This window comes from Centruroides sculpturatus, unplaced genomic scaffold, assembly GCF_000671375.1.
Source record: "Centruroides sculpturatus isolate CEXI.00-Female unplaced genomic scaffold, Cexi_2.0 scaffold1394, whole genome shotgun sequence".
NCBI classification, from domain to species: Eukaryota; Metazoa; Arthropoda; class Arachnida; order Scorpiones; family Buthidae; genus Centruroides; species Centruroides sculpturatus.
The window spans coordinates 197,134-212,491 of NW_019385702.1; the positions used below are offsets into that span (position 1 = coordinate 197,134).

Sequence of the window (15,358 nt, forward strand, 5' to 3'; positions counted from 1 at the left end):
ATATATATTTTAAATTATCTTTCTTTTGTAAGATTCATATTTAGTTTATTATTTTCTTAAGTATTTTGTCAACAGCTGACTTCGTCATCTGTTGACGAAATACTTAAGTCAGCGAAGAAAATGTAGACACGAATTAATTGATATATAGAAATCCAATCAATTACTTGGGATGGAGAACGCTGCTTATGCAGAGAAACGTGCGTAAAATGTATAAATTCAAATTTTTCACTTACTAGTTTTCAGAAATTTTTTATTTAATGTTTTCAAATGGCGGTTGATGAATCAGCAAATAACAGCATGTAGTTTTTGAAAATACGAGTAAAGTAAATAAATAAAAGTAAACTTTTATTTATTGCGCTGCAATTTGAAAAAATTGTAGACCTATAAATTCCCACTGTCGTTTGTCTGTCTGTCCTTCCTTGCTAAATCTCAAGAACGGAGTCAGACAGATGAAAGCCGGCGACAGACATGGAAACAGTAAGAGTAGGAGGCTCCGATTAACTATGTATGAACTTTAAATTCAAACCTTATATCACGATATTCTAAAATTTCCTTCGAAAGGAGTTAAATAGATCACCGGCACGACTCGATTGCTAAAGAAAAAGTATGATGTGCAGGGGAAAGCCACTACAAATCTAAGGTAGACAGAATATTTTTAAATTAAATAAATTTTAAAAATATCATAAAAAATTGCAGCCTGGCATAGTGACGATATCACAATAAAATAATTGTTCGTATTTCTACAAATATTATTGAAAATTATTAAATAATTATTTCCTATTGTTGTAATAGATAGAGCCTATTGAAAATCCAGCAAATTAATACGTCTCGTAAATTCAAGATAAATAGCATACGTTGATAAGTTAAATTATCAGCTAACCTCAAAATTCAAAATCAATTGGCTGAATTTGTAATGTTTTTACGTCGTACCTTTACTTCGTATTTGCTACTGAATAAAAGTAAATCTTTATCTTTGCGTGTCTGGACACGGAAAAGCAGAAACAAAATCAACTGTAGCTATGTATGCGTACAGTATTTATATAAGTAGTGACACGGATCGTTCTTACACGTGGCAGAATGAGTTCTACTTTACGATAGCGTCTCAGGTACAACGCCGTCGAATTTCCGGAGAATGCGGCAGATCGAACCACCAATGTATAATTAACTTAAACACGCAGTTTTTCTTTTTGGAATAAAATACACATAAATAAATTAGGTAGAGTATTTAAAACACACACGTCATCGCCTTTTTCTATATTAGAGAAGACACCAAACTAATTTTTAACAGTTATATAGTACAGTTATATTTATAACAGTTATATAATTTTTAACAGTTTTTAACAGTTTATTCAAAATAGCAGTGTTGTATTATTAAATAAGCAAAATTTCATATCATTTATTTAGTAATTTAAATTTAAAAAAGAACAGTTCTGAATATACAGCCTACATGTTTGACAATGTTTCAGAAAAAATAAGCCTATGGCAAGAGCTCTTGCTGAACATTCCCGGCACTAGAACAGTAAATTACGAGAACCGTTAGGAAGTGGGATAATTTTTAATTATATTAGGGAAAAATTTAATCATAAAAAATATGTAATTTTGTTGAATGATGATAAAAAAATCGCTATTTAAGAAAATATTTAAGTTTAAAAACATTATGAAATGGCTAACAGTTAAAATTTTGTGTGGCGCCTTGTGTTATGACATGATACGGTATTATCTTTTATATGATTATTATAAAAAAAGACAAAAAAGCTTAATTTTCAGGGTAGAGATGAGTTTTTAAATATATTATAAATAGCAAAACGAGTAACAATTTAGACCCACTCTGTAAAACTGACCAAGTAGAATACGGTACAGCTGGGAGACAGAAACTTAAAAAGTTTTACACTCATAACGTACGATTTGGCTGATATATATTATTTTTAAATATTGATAAATTACTGTATATATAAATATAAATTTGATTAATACATATCAGGTGTGAGCTATAAGTTACGAACTATGAATTATGAGTTATTTCCAATTTAAGGAAAGGAAATGTTTTGAAACGAGCAATTAGTTATTATTATGACATTATCAGAACGCCGGGCTGAAAACTTTAATCATATTTTTAATTTATTTAATTTAAAATATATTTTCTCCATTCAGTGACGGATTTCTGCATAGGCGCATGAATCGCCCGTCTAGAGCCTCATAAATCAAGAAAACCTCAAAATTCAGCTTTCAAAATAATATAATACTGAATATAAATACACAAAATACACTGAAAATAACAAAATAATACTGATTTTTATTAATCAGTAGTAAATTTAAAAATAAATTATTTTTATATCCATGAATTACTAATTTTTTTTTTATGTTTTTAACACTTTTACCTATTGAAACTTAATAATTCTTGTACCAATAAGTTTCAATTTTCATCTATACTAATATTATAAAGAGGTAATGTTTGTATGTATGTAAGTTTGGATGCAGCAGGTAATCTCCAAAATTACTAATCCGATTTCAAAAATTTTTTCACCAATATTTAGAATGGAACTTCAGGGTGGACATAGGCTGTATATTATTCCGTTAAACATGGGGGATGGACAGTTCTTTACGGGGAAGGCTTACCGTAAAGAACTCTGCTTCTATTTATACTATTTTAGATGCGGTTTTTTGCATTTTTGATTGCATTTTAATAGGGTACGTCAACAGAATGTACACTAAGAAGGGATTTTTCGATATTCCCCGGGAGAGGGACAGGATTCAGGCTTACTGTGAAGAACTTGGCTTTTATTATACTATTTTAGATGCGGGTTTTTGCGTTTTTGATTGCGTTTTAATAGGGTACGTCAACAGAATGTACACTAAGAAGAAATTTTTCGAAAAATTCCCCCCACCGAGGGAAGTGTTATAACACATTTATAATAGATACATTTTGAGCCACAACAAGGCGTGGCGGGGTCTGCTAGTAATTAATACAGTCTGAACATCAGTAACCTTTTAAATACAGCCAGGCAGTCGTAATTTTATATTGGTTCATTTTCAATGTTACTTCTCAATGTCTCGCTCTTTCTGGACCACCGGTATAGTGCCTACCAGAGTAAAAAGCGTGCGCGTAGAATGCACACTGTAGGGTGTAGGGGTAATAAAAATATTTAGAGGGGAGCGTCAAAATTGAATTGCGCTTGGGCAGGAGCGGATCTAGCTTTTTCGGGGCATAGGGTTTATTGAAGTCCAATGGGGCCCCATTTTTTGTTACATTATAAATCTTTAACTTGGGGTTTACAATTTATTTTTAATAACATCAAAATCAAAGTTGAAATACAGTGGTGCCTCGTATAATGTACGCCTCGAATAACGGACGCTGCGAACAACGGACTTTCTGTTTGGCCGTAACGTGACTCGAGCAACAGACTGGTTGCGAACAACGGACTTTCCGTTCGGCAGTTATGTGAGGTGAACAACGGGCTTTCTGCGAACAAGTGCGAATGATGTTTCCACTCTTTTGCCGTTGCCAATGACAATCTGCTATTTTTATAATATATTATTATTATATCTGAAGTACAGAGCTCCCGTTGGGATTCGGATTGCTCCCTTGTTTATTACGTACATCACCTCAGTGCAGGGTATTTACATTTATTCAAGTGTTGTGCAAATCATGGCTTCTAAAAAACAGAAAGGTGATTTCAATTGAAACAAAGTAAGACATCATCAGAAGGAGTGAAAGTTGACAAAAACTTCCTTGTCAAATAGGGAGAGGTTAAGAAGTTACACTCATTATCCAAACAGAGCTGAGGCAAACAGGATCAATGATCTCTACAATGACACCCTTGCCTGTCATTTCCGACAGGTGTTGAAGAAGAGAGAGAAACAGACCACCTTGGACATTTTTTCAAGAAGCATGCTGCCAAAAAACAAAGGATGAAATAACAGGAGATGACCCTGCAATCTCCGGTAGCATCTCCTGAATCTGACTCCGATTAAAAAACAATAAAAAGAGACCTGCTGAAATGTGTACAAAGTCTGTATCTGTATGAATGTGTAAAGAAAGTGTTCCTCCACCTCCTCCTCACGACATCTGACTACCCGGCATAATTGNGTCGAAATTATATTATGGTCACCAATCCGTGCATTAAAATCACCCAACAAAATCCAATTAGAGTCATCGATCTCAAACCGGGACAATACATCAAAAATTTCTTGCCATCTTTGTTCCTGTATATAAACAAAACAAATATTAAACTCTCCAAACGGTAGCAAAATATTAATCAGTACAATATAACTATCTCTATAAATAATATTAAATTTCAAAGAAGATTTAATGCAAAGTAACCAGCCAGCCATAGGTCTACCTCTATTGTGAACCTCAAGGCATCACCAACAATACAATGATATTCTCTTAATTCCTCCCAGTAACATCTACTCCCACCTTTAACAAACCATGTTTCCGATAAAAAAACCACATCATACTTTAATAGATAACTCCAAAAGGACCGCGGTTTATTACCAATCCCAGCACAATTCCACGCCATAATAGAAAACACAGAAGTCATTGGTGGTTGCTATGAGATCGGCACCACCTTGGCCAATACTTCATCAAATTTATACCGAACTCCATCTACTAATAACTTATCATAACTTAACCGAACATTTTTTGCTCCTTCCTCCCTTTTTTTCTTTCCAAAAATCCTTAGGTTGTATCTAATATCCCTTAAACGTTTAGAAAAATCATCATACACAGAAACATTAAGATTCCGATTCTCAAATACAGCCTTTTTAAACCTTAATTTATCACTAAAAGACCCAAATTGACAAATCACTGGTCTGGGTTTATCTCCAACCTTCTTCCCAATCCGATGCACGTTTACAAAATGTAATGAGGATAAATTCAAAGTATTAACCGAAAAAAAACTAACAGTATCAAATATTTCCAAAGACGACTCCTCTTTCCTCTCTTCCAATCCGTGGATAACAACATTGTTCATCCTTCTCTGATTGTCCATAGCATCCAGTTCTCTCTCAAAAGAAGACAATTTTGTAAGAATTTTATCCGTATTCACCGAATGCCCAACACCGGTTACCTCCCCTCCAACCTTTGACTCAACCTCCCCCAACCTCACCTCGAAATCAATCAACGCCTCATCTACATTTTTGAGCCACTCTGTCAGGTGATCCAGTCTTCTGATGAATTCATCAACCTTACCATTCAACGAAACATGCAAACGCAATAGAAGCCTAACTCCTTCCGCCACATCAAAATTTGAATCCTGTAATAAATTCGCAATATCCTCTTCACCAGAAGTAGTCTCACCCCTAAATCTAGTTGTTGATCTTTCCGGAACGGTTGGAGAAAAAGTCTTCCTCTTCCGAGTCTGGGACATATTTATAAAGTAAACTTACCTAAAAAAAGAAAAACAACAGTTTATATCGCTCTTTCAAAAAAATCGGATAGTCTCCCAAGCAGTCCAAGCAACCACAGGTTAAATAATAGGCAGACCACGCCCCAAACCGAAATTTACATAAAAATAACCACTACTTTCACTTTAAGCCTTAAAAAATAAATCAGAATCAGAAATAACTTTTTTAAACTGATTAAATGAAAAACAGGGAACCCCAAATGTCTCCTCACGTAATTTTGACAAAAAAGTACAAACAGCGATAATATGAAACGCATCCAATGGCGAGTCAGCCACACCACATATGCAACTGTCTCTTCTAAAAAAAGAAAAACAACAGTTTATATCGCTCTTTCAAAAAAATCGGATAGTCTCCCTGGTTTTTGCATTAAAAGTATGTGATTTTAAAATTATATATTACTTCAACATTACTAAATTTAGCTTCCCGATTTATTGTGTTAAATAATTAATAATACAATTCTTTTATTTGACGTAATAAGTGTATTTACTAAGCAGTTTGTATGATATTGGTAGAACTGATCATTATGAAAAAATTATATATAGTGGCAAGTGATTGCAACATACACTCTGCATATAACGTACGATTTTATATTCTTCATTTTCCCCATTAAATTCTATATATTTTTATCTTGGATAAAGCTTATTTTTCAGATTTGAGCAGAAAGGTCTCATTTCCTGAAATTTGCCCTATAATAAAATCTCAAAACTTTCGATGCTGTTTACGGTTTTATTTTCCCGGCTGTTATGTATACTGGTATGTTATAGGCAAATTGGAAAATCCAGCTCATTGTAAAAGGCGTCTTCATTTTACAATGAATCTGGAAAATTGGAAAATCATCTTCATTTGCTTTCCACCCTGGCATTTCTTAGGCGTTTTGCAATCAGCACACAAAGCTTTAGGAAATTAAGAACGTTAACTTCAGTTTGTTCAATTGGCCTAATCGATTCTAAGCTTATTTTATACACCGAAGATACAGAAGGCTTATTAGACAAACAGCAGACAAATGTCTAAGAAAGATTATTATTGTAAAGTAACCTTAAAATAATGACGCCGCATACAACTTTAGTTATTTACAGTATTTGATTAATAATACAAAAGTTATTTTTAAAATAAAATTTCATAAAAGCCGGAAAAGTTATGCAACTTTTGTACTAATGCCTAACAATATTACAAAAAATCTAGCAAGTTTGTTGCTAGCCTTTTTGAAATATTAGTTAGGCATTAATCGCCTCTAAATTTTCTGTTGATAACTATTTTTGGAATAAATTTTAACCACCGCTTTGATGATTGTATAACTTACTCAACATCTGTAATACAGTTCTATAGGTCTAGATTTAAAAGGCAGATCACTTTTATTCATATTAAGTTATTACATTTCAAAACAAGTTTTCTTTTTACTTCGGAAAAGTTTTAAAATTAACTCAAACCATAAAACAACATATTTCACAACAAAAATTATTCTGAAGATAGACAGCAAAAATTATGAAGGTAAATAAACATCAGAATATATTAATTATTGTACTGTACTGTACTGTACGTAATGTCGAAAGCAGTTTGTATGATTCAACAGATAATGAGTTTATGCTAGTTGAACGTTAGAAATCACAGATATAATTGCGAATAATCTTTTACTCTGATATTTAATACAAACGACAAGAAATGATAAGCTTTAATTCCCGAAACAGTGAGTAATATCACGTTCAGGTATAGTATGTACTATACCGTACTTGTTATGCATATACTAATACAATCGCCCTACCAAAAAGTCCTAGATCAGGGATAGAAATTTTTAAGTGTGCAAAGCCAAAATCGCCAAAATTATTAAGCAAAATTTTCTCACGTGTCAACCGAAATTTTTGGGAAATTTATTATTGACGATGCTAATTAAGTGGTTTCGTTTGAGGGAGGAGAGGGTGAGGGCGGATTATGTAGAGAGGGTGTTGATACAAATCTCGCAAGATTGGGAAGGGGTGCAGGACTGGTGGTCATATAATGCCAATGCTATCAGGAACTGTGCAGAGGAGGTGCTTGGTGTAACATCTGGAAAGATTAGGGTGCAAAAGGAAGGTTGGTGGTGGAATGAAAGTGTGCAACAAGCTGTTAAGGCAAAAAAGGAGGCAAAACGGAAGTGGGACAGGTCACGTACAGAGGAAGATAGATTAGTGTATAAAGCGGCAAAGCGTGAAGCTAAGAGAGTGGTGGCACAGGCAAAGGCAGGAGCATATGCGAACTTATACGAGGAGTTGGATACAAGGGAAGGACAGAAGAAAATATATCGTTTAGCCAAACTCAGGAATAGGGCAACGAAGGATATTTCGCATGTAAGGCAGATCAAGGACACGACGGGGATGGTCCTACGAGGGGAGAACGATATAAGAGAAGGATGGAGGGCATACTTTGAAGGACTTTTGAATACAGAGAATGAAAGAATGAACAGAGAGGAGGGAAACCGAAACATGGGCATGGTACAGATGGTCACTAGAGAAGAAGTGGAAAGGGCCCTAAAGAGGATGAAGAACGGTAAAGCGGAGGGCCCGGATGGAATCCCTGTAGAGGTGTGGAAGTCATTGGGGAAGAAGGGTATTGATCTGTTATGGGACCTATTCAAAAAAGTCTTTGAGCAGGAGGAAATACCTAACGAATGGAGAGAAAGTATACTTGTACCTATCTACAAAGGAAAAGGGGATGTTCAAGATTGTAAAAATTACAGAGGAATAAAGTTGATGTCTCACACGATGAAGATTTTGGAAAGGGTTTTGGAAGGAAGGTTGAGAGAAGAGGTGACCATTTCAGGAGAGCAGTTTGGATTCATGCCAGGACGATCAACAGTCGATGCCATTTTTGCCCTTCGGCAAATGTTGGAAAAATACTGGGAGAAGCAACAACAGCTGCATATGGCATTCATTGACCTGGAGAAAGCTTATGACACGGTGCCTAGACAAGAACTCTGGAGGTGTCTAAGGGAAAAGATGGTTCCTGAAAAGTATGTTAGATTGATCCATGAACTGTATAGGGATGTGGCCACAAAGGTTAGGAGCTGTGTAGGAGTGTCCCGGTGCTTCAGGGTGAGAGTTGGTTTACATCAAGGGTCAGCACTGAGCCCCTTTTTGTTTAACATACTGATGGAGGTGATCACGGACGAGGTCAGAGAAGAGGCACCTTGGACCATGTTGTATGCAGATGATATCGTTCTGTGCGCCGAAACAAAAGAGGAGCTGAGGGTTAAATTGGAAAGGTGGTTGGGTGTGTTGGAAGGGAGGGGCATGAGGGTGAGCAGGAGTAAAACAGAGTATATGTGTAGTGGGGAGGAGGATGGTGCCCGGGAGAGTGATCTGGAGTTGAGGGGTGACGTATTCCGAAGAGTCAATACCTTTAAGTACCTGGGGTCAACTATGGCTGAGGATGGAAGTGTGGATAAGGAGGTGACAGGCAGGATTCAGGCTGGTTGGCGGAATTGGAGGGATATGTCAGGAGTGTTGTGTGATAAGAGGGTGCCACTTAGGTTGAAAGGGAAAGTTTATCGGATGGTGGTGAGACCAGCTATGCTGTACGCTATTGAGACTGTGAGCTTGAGGAAAACCCATGTCAAAAGGATGGAGGTGGCGGAGATGAGGATGCTTCGTTGGATGTGTGGGGTTACGAGACGGGATCACATTCGAAATGAATGTGTGAGGGGGACAGTGAAAGTTGTAAACATAGAAGCAAAGATACAGGATGCGAGGTTGAAGTGGTTTGGTCATGTGGTACGGTGGGAAGAAGGGTATGTGGGAAGAAGGGTTATGCAGATGAGAGTGAGGGGGAGGAGGCGGCGGGGACGGCCGCGGAAAAGGTGGATGGATCTTGTGGAGGAGGACTTGAGATAAAAGCATCTGAATGTGGAGGCAGCCCAGGACAGGGAGCAGTGGAGACGACTCATAAGAAACAGCGACTCTACATAGTGTGGGAAAAGCTGAAGAAGAAGAAGAAGAAGAAGAAGATTGACGATGTTACGTAAAAGCTATATTCAGATTTTCCGTTAAATTGGCAGCCTGCTTAAAAGTCTGGGTATTGCAGGTACAAGTGTCTTAGAAATATATTTCTTTCATTCTTTTATTACTTATTGTTTATTAAAACAGTTCATAGTGACTGTTTTATATTCTATTTTGATTTAGTATTGCTCTATTCAATAAAATTGTATTCTATTAAATTAAAATATACAACTCGACGAAGATGTCAAATATAAATTTATTTTAAAGGTGAATTGTATGTAAAGTGCCACGTTTGGCACACGTTCCAGAAGTTGCCTATCCCTGTCATAGATTATTAACAATACGTTTCAAAGTCCGGTACCATTCGAAAATGCAGCTCAAACGTGCGTAAAGAATGTGTAAAAAAAGTGTTCCTCCACCTCCTCCTCACGACATCTGACTACCATCTGACTACCCATCTGACTACCGGCATAATTGGTGACTGCTCCATTTTCATTTTTTTATAGTACAGTACGGTTATTTTATGCTGTGGAACGAATTATATGTTTTAACATGTATTTCTATGGGAAAACGCGTTTCGAATAACGGATTTTTCACTTAACGGACGTGCACCTGAAACGGATTAAGTACGTTATACGAGGCACCACTGTATATTTATTTATGAAATGGTGTTGAATGACAAACTTTATATCTTATATTAAAAAAACGTAAGAAATAAAGAAATATTTACATTGATTAATTACTGATCAATTACGTTACATTGATTACAATAAAACAAATACAGTAGAGCGTCGTTTATCCGAATCAATTGGGGACTAGGGTTGTTCGGATAACTTATTTTTCGGATAAACGATTATGTACGAAAAAATATCCCATGTCGAAATTTTTCTCCGTTGCGTGTCGCTTCGAGTTGAATTTTCGTCAATGTTAAGCCTAATGTAAACTTTTTAAAATAATAATGGTGTCTATTGTATCGTTCAAAATTATTTCTTTATTTTTTACAAACAAAATAAATATATTGAAAAATATAAAAACAAAAAAATCATACTTTAGAAGTTAATCTAGTATCAAAAATGTTCGATTCAGCAGGACACACAGTCCTTAGAAAAACACTACACAAAAGTGCCAGTGCTGCCAGCTAAAACACACACCAACAAAAAAATAATGGAATAGCCCAAGATATAGCCGAAGATTGCAGCGCCACAGCACTAGCGAAAATTTAAATATGCCGACTAGAATTCTTTCGGATAACAGATGTTTCGGATAACCGACGCTCTACTGTAATACAGGTAAACCCCGTATAACACGGTAGTTACGTTCCAAAAAATTGCCGTGTTATGCGAAACAAAGAACTAGTACGAAAAGGAGGGTTAGGTTCCAAAAATTAAAAAACATGCTACTATATTTTCATAATTAAGATAAATATCTCTATTAAAATTTTCTTAAGTGTTTACATATTAATATAAATTAAACAATGTTTTCTTTGTCATCACTAAAAGCACTATTAACCGAGAGCGTTTTACTTTTGTCAAGTTATCGTTTTCCTCTGAGCATTTTTCTGCATTATTTTCAGATTCATGCTTTACCTTTTGCAAAAAGTGTATGTAATTTTAGATTGCTTGCTTCTAGTTAAAAGATCTTTATAAATTTCCTTATATGGTGCTAAGCACTTATGGAATAAGGGAAAAACATCTGGCAACACCAGAAGCAGAAGCGTCGAGATCTGGCAAAATTGAAACAATTTTCGCGAAGGACCATGTGTATGGAGACGAGAAAAGAAAATTTACACACTGAAGTACTAATAGTTCACGAAAATAATAATTTTCGTGAACTATTAGTACTTAAGTATGTAAAAATTTATTACATTTCATGTTGTACGAGGGTTTTATCCATTTCTCGAACCGTGTCAGAGTGAATCCGTGCTATAGAAGTGCCGTGTTATACGGGGGTTACCTGTACTATAAATTATCATCATCATCATTATATTATTAATATTAACTATTTTTACTATATAATAAGTGGTCATTGTTGATGAAAAAGTATTAAAAAATTTATGATGATAATTTAATTTCTGTGCACCCTTGATATATAGGGATCTACATACCGTTTGGGGCTGCTCAAGTGCTATATCCGCCACTGTCTTCACCTCAAATTAGTTGTGGCTTGTCCCTTTTCCGTTAGCAATGGAGTCGTGTCGATCATCGATCCAACTCTTTTCAGAGGAAATTTTTTGAATTAAAATAACACGACTTCCGGTTAGTATAGAACGTTCGTATATAGTTAATCTGGATCTCTGCCCCCAAGGATTCCATATCTGATCTTGTCTTACATCTATATAACTCCGTTTTCGAGATTAAAGGCAAACAGACAGTGGGATAGACGGACGGACAAGCGGACAGAAAGGCGAACGACAGTGGGAATTTATACGTCTACAATTTTTTTCAAACTGCAGCCCAACAACGTAATGTAGTCTCGAAAATCGGTTCTTCCAAAACAAATTCGTTCCAGGAACTTTTATTCTTTCTTGATTTAATTTATATTGTATTTAATGTATAACGTAATGTATTTTTAACTTTATGTAATTGTTGTGTTTGTTTTTATGTATACAGTATTTGTTAATTTTTGGGGTACACATCAACTGTCATTCGGGACTTTTATATTTACTTGTAAAAATAAATAAAGAAATATGTATAAATATCACAAAATTAGAAACTCGTTCTTTTAAATGGTTTTTGAATATTATTATTTACCGGGTATTAGATCAATAGAAAAGAGTTGTGATTTTAGCCCAGTTGACCATCTCCCACTCACCATCGGCCAGTTGACGGTGACTTCCCAGTATCTCCCTTCCCCTTCAGTTCAATGTTCCTTACATACAAGTTACCATGCCAAATTTTTTTCTTAATCTATACCCAATCATTAAACGAATAGACGCCAACACACAAACACATTCATATTTCGAGAATTTTCGCCATTTTTCGATTTTTTTGGTTTAGAGGATCACAAATCGTCGAAATTTGTTTTTAAAAAAAATCCGGTGGGTCAAATTTAATACGATTACAATAAATTTTTCCCGTTATTTATAACAGCCGGGAAAGTAAAATTAAATGAGCGTATTTCGTTATCATCCAAGGAAATTAATCTACTATAACTAAATTCCGACAAGTTTTACTCCGATATAACGCACTTATCTCACGAATAAACTCAATGTCATTATCATCATGTGACGTGTATTTATAGATAAATTTCGCGAAACGATAAAAAATCGATCTGATATGCTTTTTTAATGTATGAGTCAATTTTGTGTGAATAGAATATAAGAAAAATAATTCAATTGTTTTAACATCATACGTTCACACTCGTGTCCTTTCTAAATTATAATATTTGAAAGTTATTACTCCAAATACTAATTTCCGTATCTATTTTATGCATTATAATAATTGTTCTGTTTTTATCCAAACATACAAGATTGAATAGCTTACACGTTTAATGTGAAATTAATAATTCAAAATAACTAAAATACTTATAAAATTAGATACACGAGGAAGTAAATATTTCAGCTGATAAAATAGGAAATTTTCTTTGTTTACTTACTGCCAAAGCAAAAAGTTGCAGATTCACGAAGATGATTGGCGGAATTTAACAGACAAACTGTATATAAGCGTAGATACAAAAGCTAGCAGCATAAGAATCTAAGTATTTCCCTACAAAAATGAAACTTCAAGTATTCTTCCTGTTGTTTTTGTTGGTAGTTGCCTTTGCGCAAGATGACGAAGCCGCAGAGGAAAAGAAAGAAGAAACAGAAGGCAATGCTGAAGGCGCTCAAGAAGAAGGACAGGGTGAAGGCGAAGAAGCACAAGAAAAGACAAATCAAGAGAAAAAGAAATGAAGCTTTTGACTTTTTCCCCGGAACCAAATTCGGTAGAATTTTGTTCTGTAAAAAACCAAAGCATTTCTGATATAATGTACTGAATAAATGACCATTTGCAAGTTTAGTTGACTGATTTTCGTTATTTGAAATGATGGAAAATATCAAATTTCGGTATTAATCCCAACAGAAATTACGTTAGTCAATTCAAAGAATCACAATAGAAAAAGGTAGCCTGATTTTCAATCGTTAGAAAACGAGCATCTAATTAATCAAGAATGAAATTTTTCTTGAAATTTTCTTGAAAAATCTTGAAGTTTCTGAATTTCATTCAATTATTTTATATTTTGCATTCCAAAATGAACATACCCACATCTTCGTTATTTTCTCTTACATCTGGAATTTATTATTTCAAATTGACTTTAACTAAATAGTTCTTCGTAATGCAGATTATAACAAATATTTCGAGGAAACGCTACTAATTATCTTTCGTTACACGTGTATTCATCTAGAAACAAAACCTCCTTGAAATATTCTTGGTTAAATCAAACTCTTTATATAAGTGTTTCCAATTTCACTATTTAGTCTTCCTTAGAACTAACCATCTGTAGATGGTTGAAGGTCGGTGAAAGGTCGGTTAGTTCTACAGTCGGTGAAAAAATCCATGTGGATCCGAGATCTTATAAATGTTAAATTTGTTATTAATATAGATAGACAAATATTTAAGAACAAACACTCGAATACTTTAAAATATTGGAGTACTTGTTCTACAATATACGAGATCCCCAATATTGCATTTATAAAAAAGTAAATTCGAATACTACGAATACCCCCGATATCGTACCACACGTACTGTACGGCCACAGTAGCGGATGTAGAACCAAAGAGGGCTACTTACTCAAAAATTAGTAACATTTGAATAACTAATAAAATACCTTTTATTAACACGTGCAGGATGGTTATATTGTGGACATTCCGATAATTCACATCTGCCATTCCTAAATGTTTATAAAAACAACATCTTAAAGTTGAAACAAGAAAAAAAAATAAGTTTTTTGTCAACAGTATCCTTTTAGAGCCGGGCCTAGAAGTATTTTCAGCTGAGGCAGAAGGATAGATGTTATACAAGAATTGTACGCGTTTTTTTCTACATCCTCTTAAAGATGGGATATACGAAATCGTAATATCACTGGCTTAACATTGAAATCCCCGAGTAATATAAGATTGGAGAGCGGAATAAAAATATCAAATATTTTAATGGATTTTTTAAAACTCCTGTCAACTNCAATCGTTCTATAATCGAACCAATATTCGAATTTTATGTTCGAATTTAATTCGAACAAATTCGAACATAATTTGTTCGAATTAAACGAATTCGAACAAAACATTCGAAGTAGAAAGCCACTTTCAACCACTTTCAAGCCCATATCTCCCCCACCCTTATAGTTATCAAGACGCAACCACCCCTATGCACGAATGGAGACTTGGGGCCACTACCACATACAAACACCATTCACGTGCGATGTGTAGTTTTGGCGAAAAAGTGAAATATAGGGACATACACGTCCATTTATATATATATATAGATAGATATAGAATATAGATATAGATATAGATATATATATAGATTTGTGTAATTTTATGTTCCTACTACTGTTGTACTATTATCGCGTTCTGCGACTTTTCTATTTAATAACTAATAAATATATTTTGTTTCCAAAATCATTTATTTATTTAATTTTATTTAATACTTATTATAAATAAAAAGTATACATATGAGCGGACATCTATCCTTCTGCCTCAGCTGAAAATACTTCTAGCTACGGCTCTATAAAAGGATACAGTTGACAAAAAACTTAATTTTTTTGTTTCAACTTCAAGACGTTGTTTTTATAAACATTTAGGAATGGAAAATGTGGATTATCGGACCGTCCACAATATAATCATCCTGTAAGTGTTAATAAAAGGTATTTATTAGTTGTTCAAATATTACTAATTTTTGAGTAAGTGGTTTTACACTCTTTGGTTCTACATCCGCCACTGTGACCGTAGGTGTGGTACGATATCGGAGATATTCGTAGTATTCGAATTTACTTTTTTATAAATGCAATATTGG

At 34.5% G+C, this 15,358-nt stretch overlaps 1 protein-coding gene across 1 annotated transcript; it reads right to left on the reverse strand.

The window, feature by feature from the left end:
• Nucleotides 1-4,550: 4,550 nt before the first annotated feature.
• LOC111641346 lies at nt 4,551-5,369 on the reverse strand. Its single transcript, XM_023387482.1, has one exon. It carries the CDS (start codon nt 5,367-5,369, stop codon nt 4,551-4,553), a length of 819 nt encoding a protein of 272 aa, XP_023243250.1.
• Nucleotides 5,370-15,358: the final 9,989 nt, after the last annotated feature.

Bases quoted from the DNA above. Each gene is read 5' to 3' on its own strand.
- LOC111641346 (XM_023387482.1), bottom strand. From the start codon at position 5,369: ATGTCCCAGACTCGGAAGAGGAAGACTTTTTCTCCAACCGTTCCGGAA.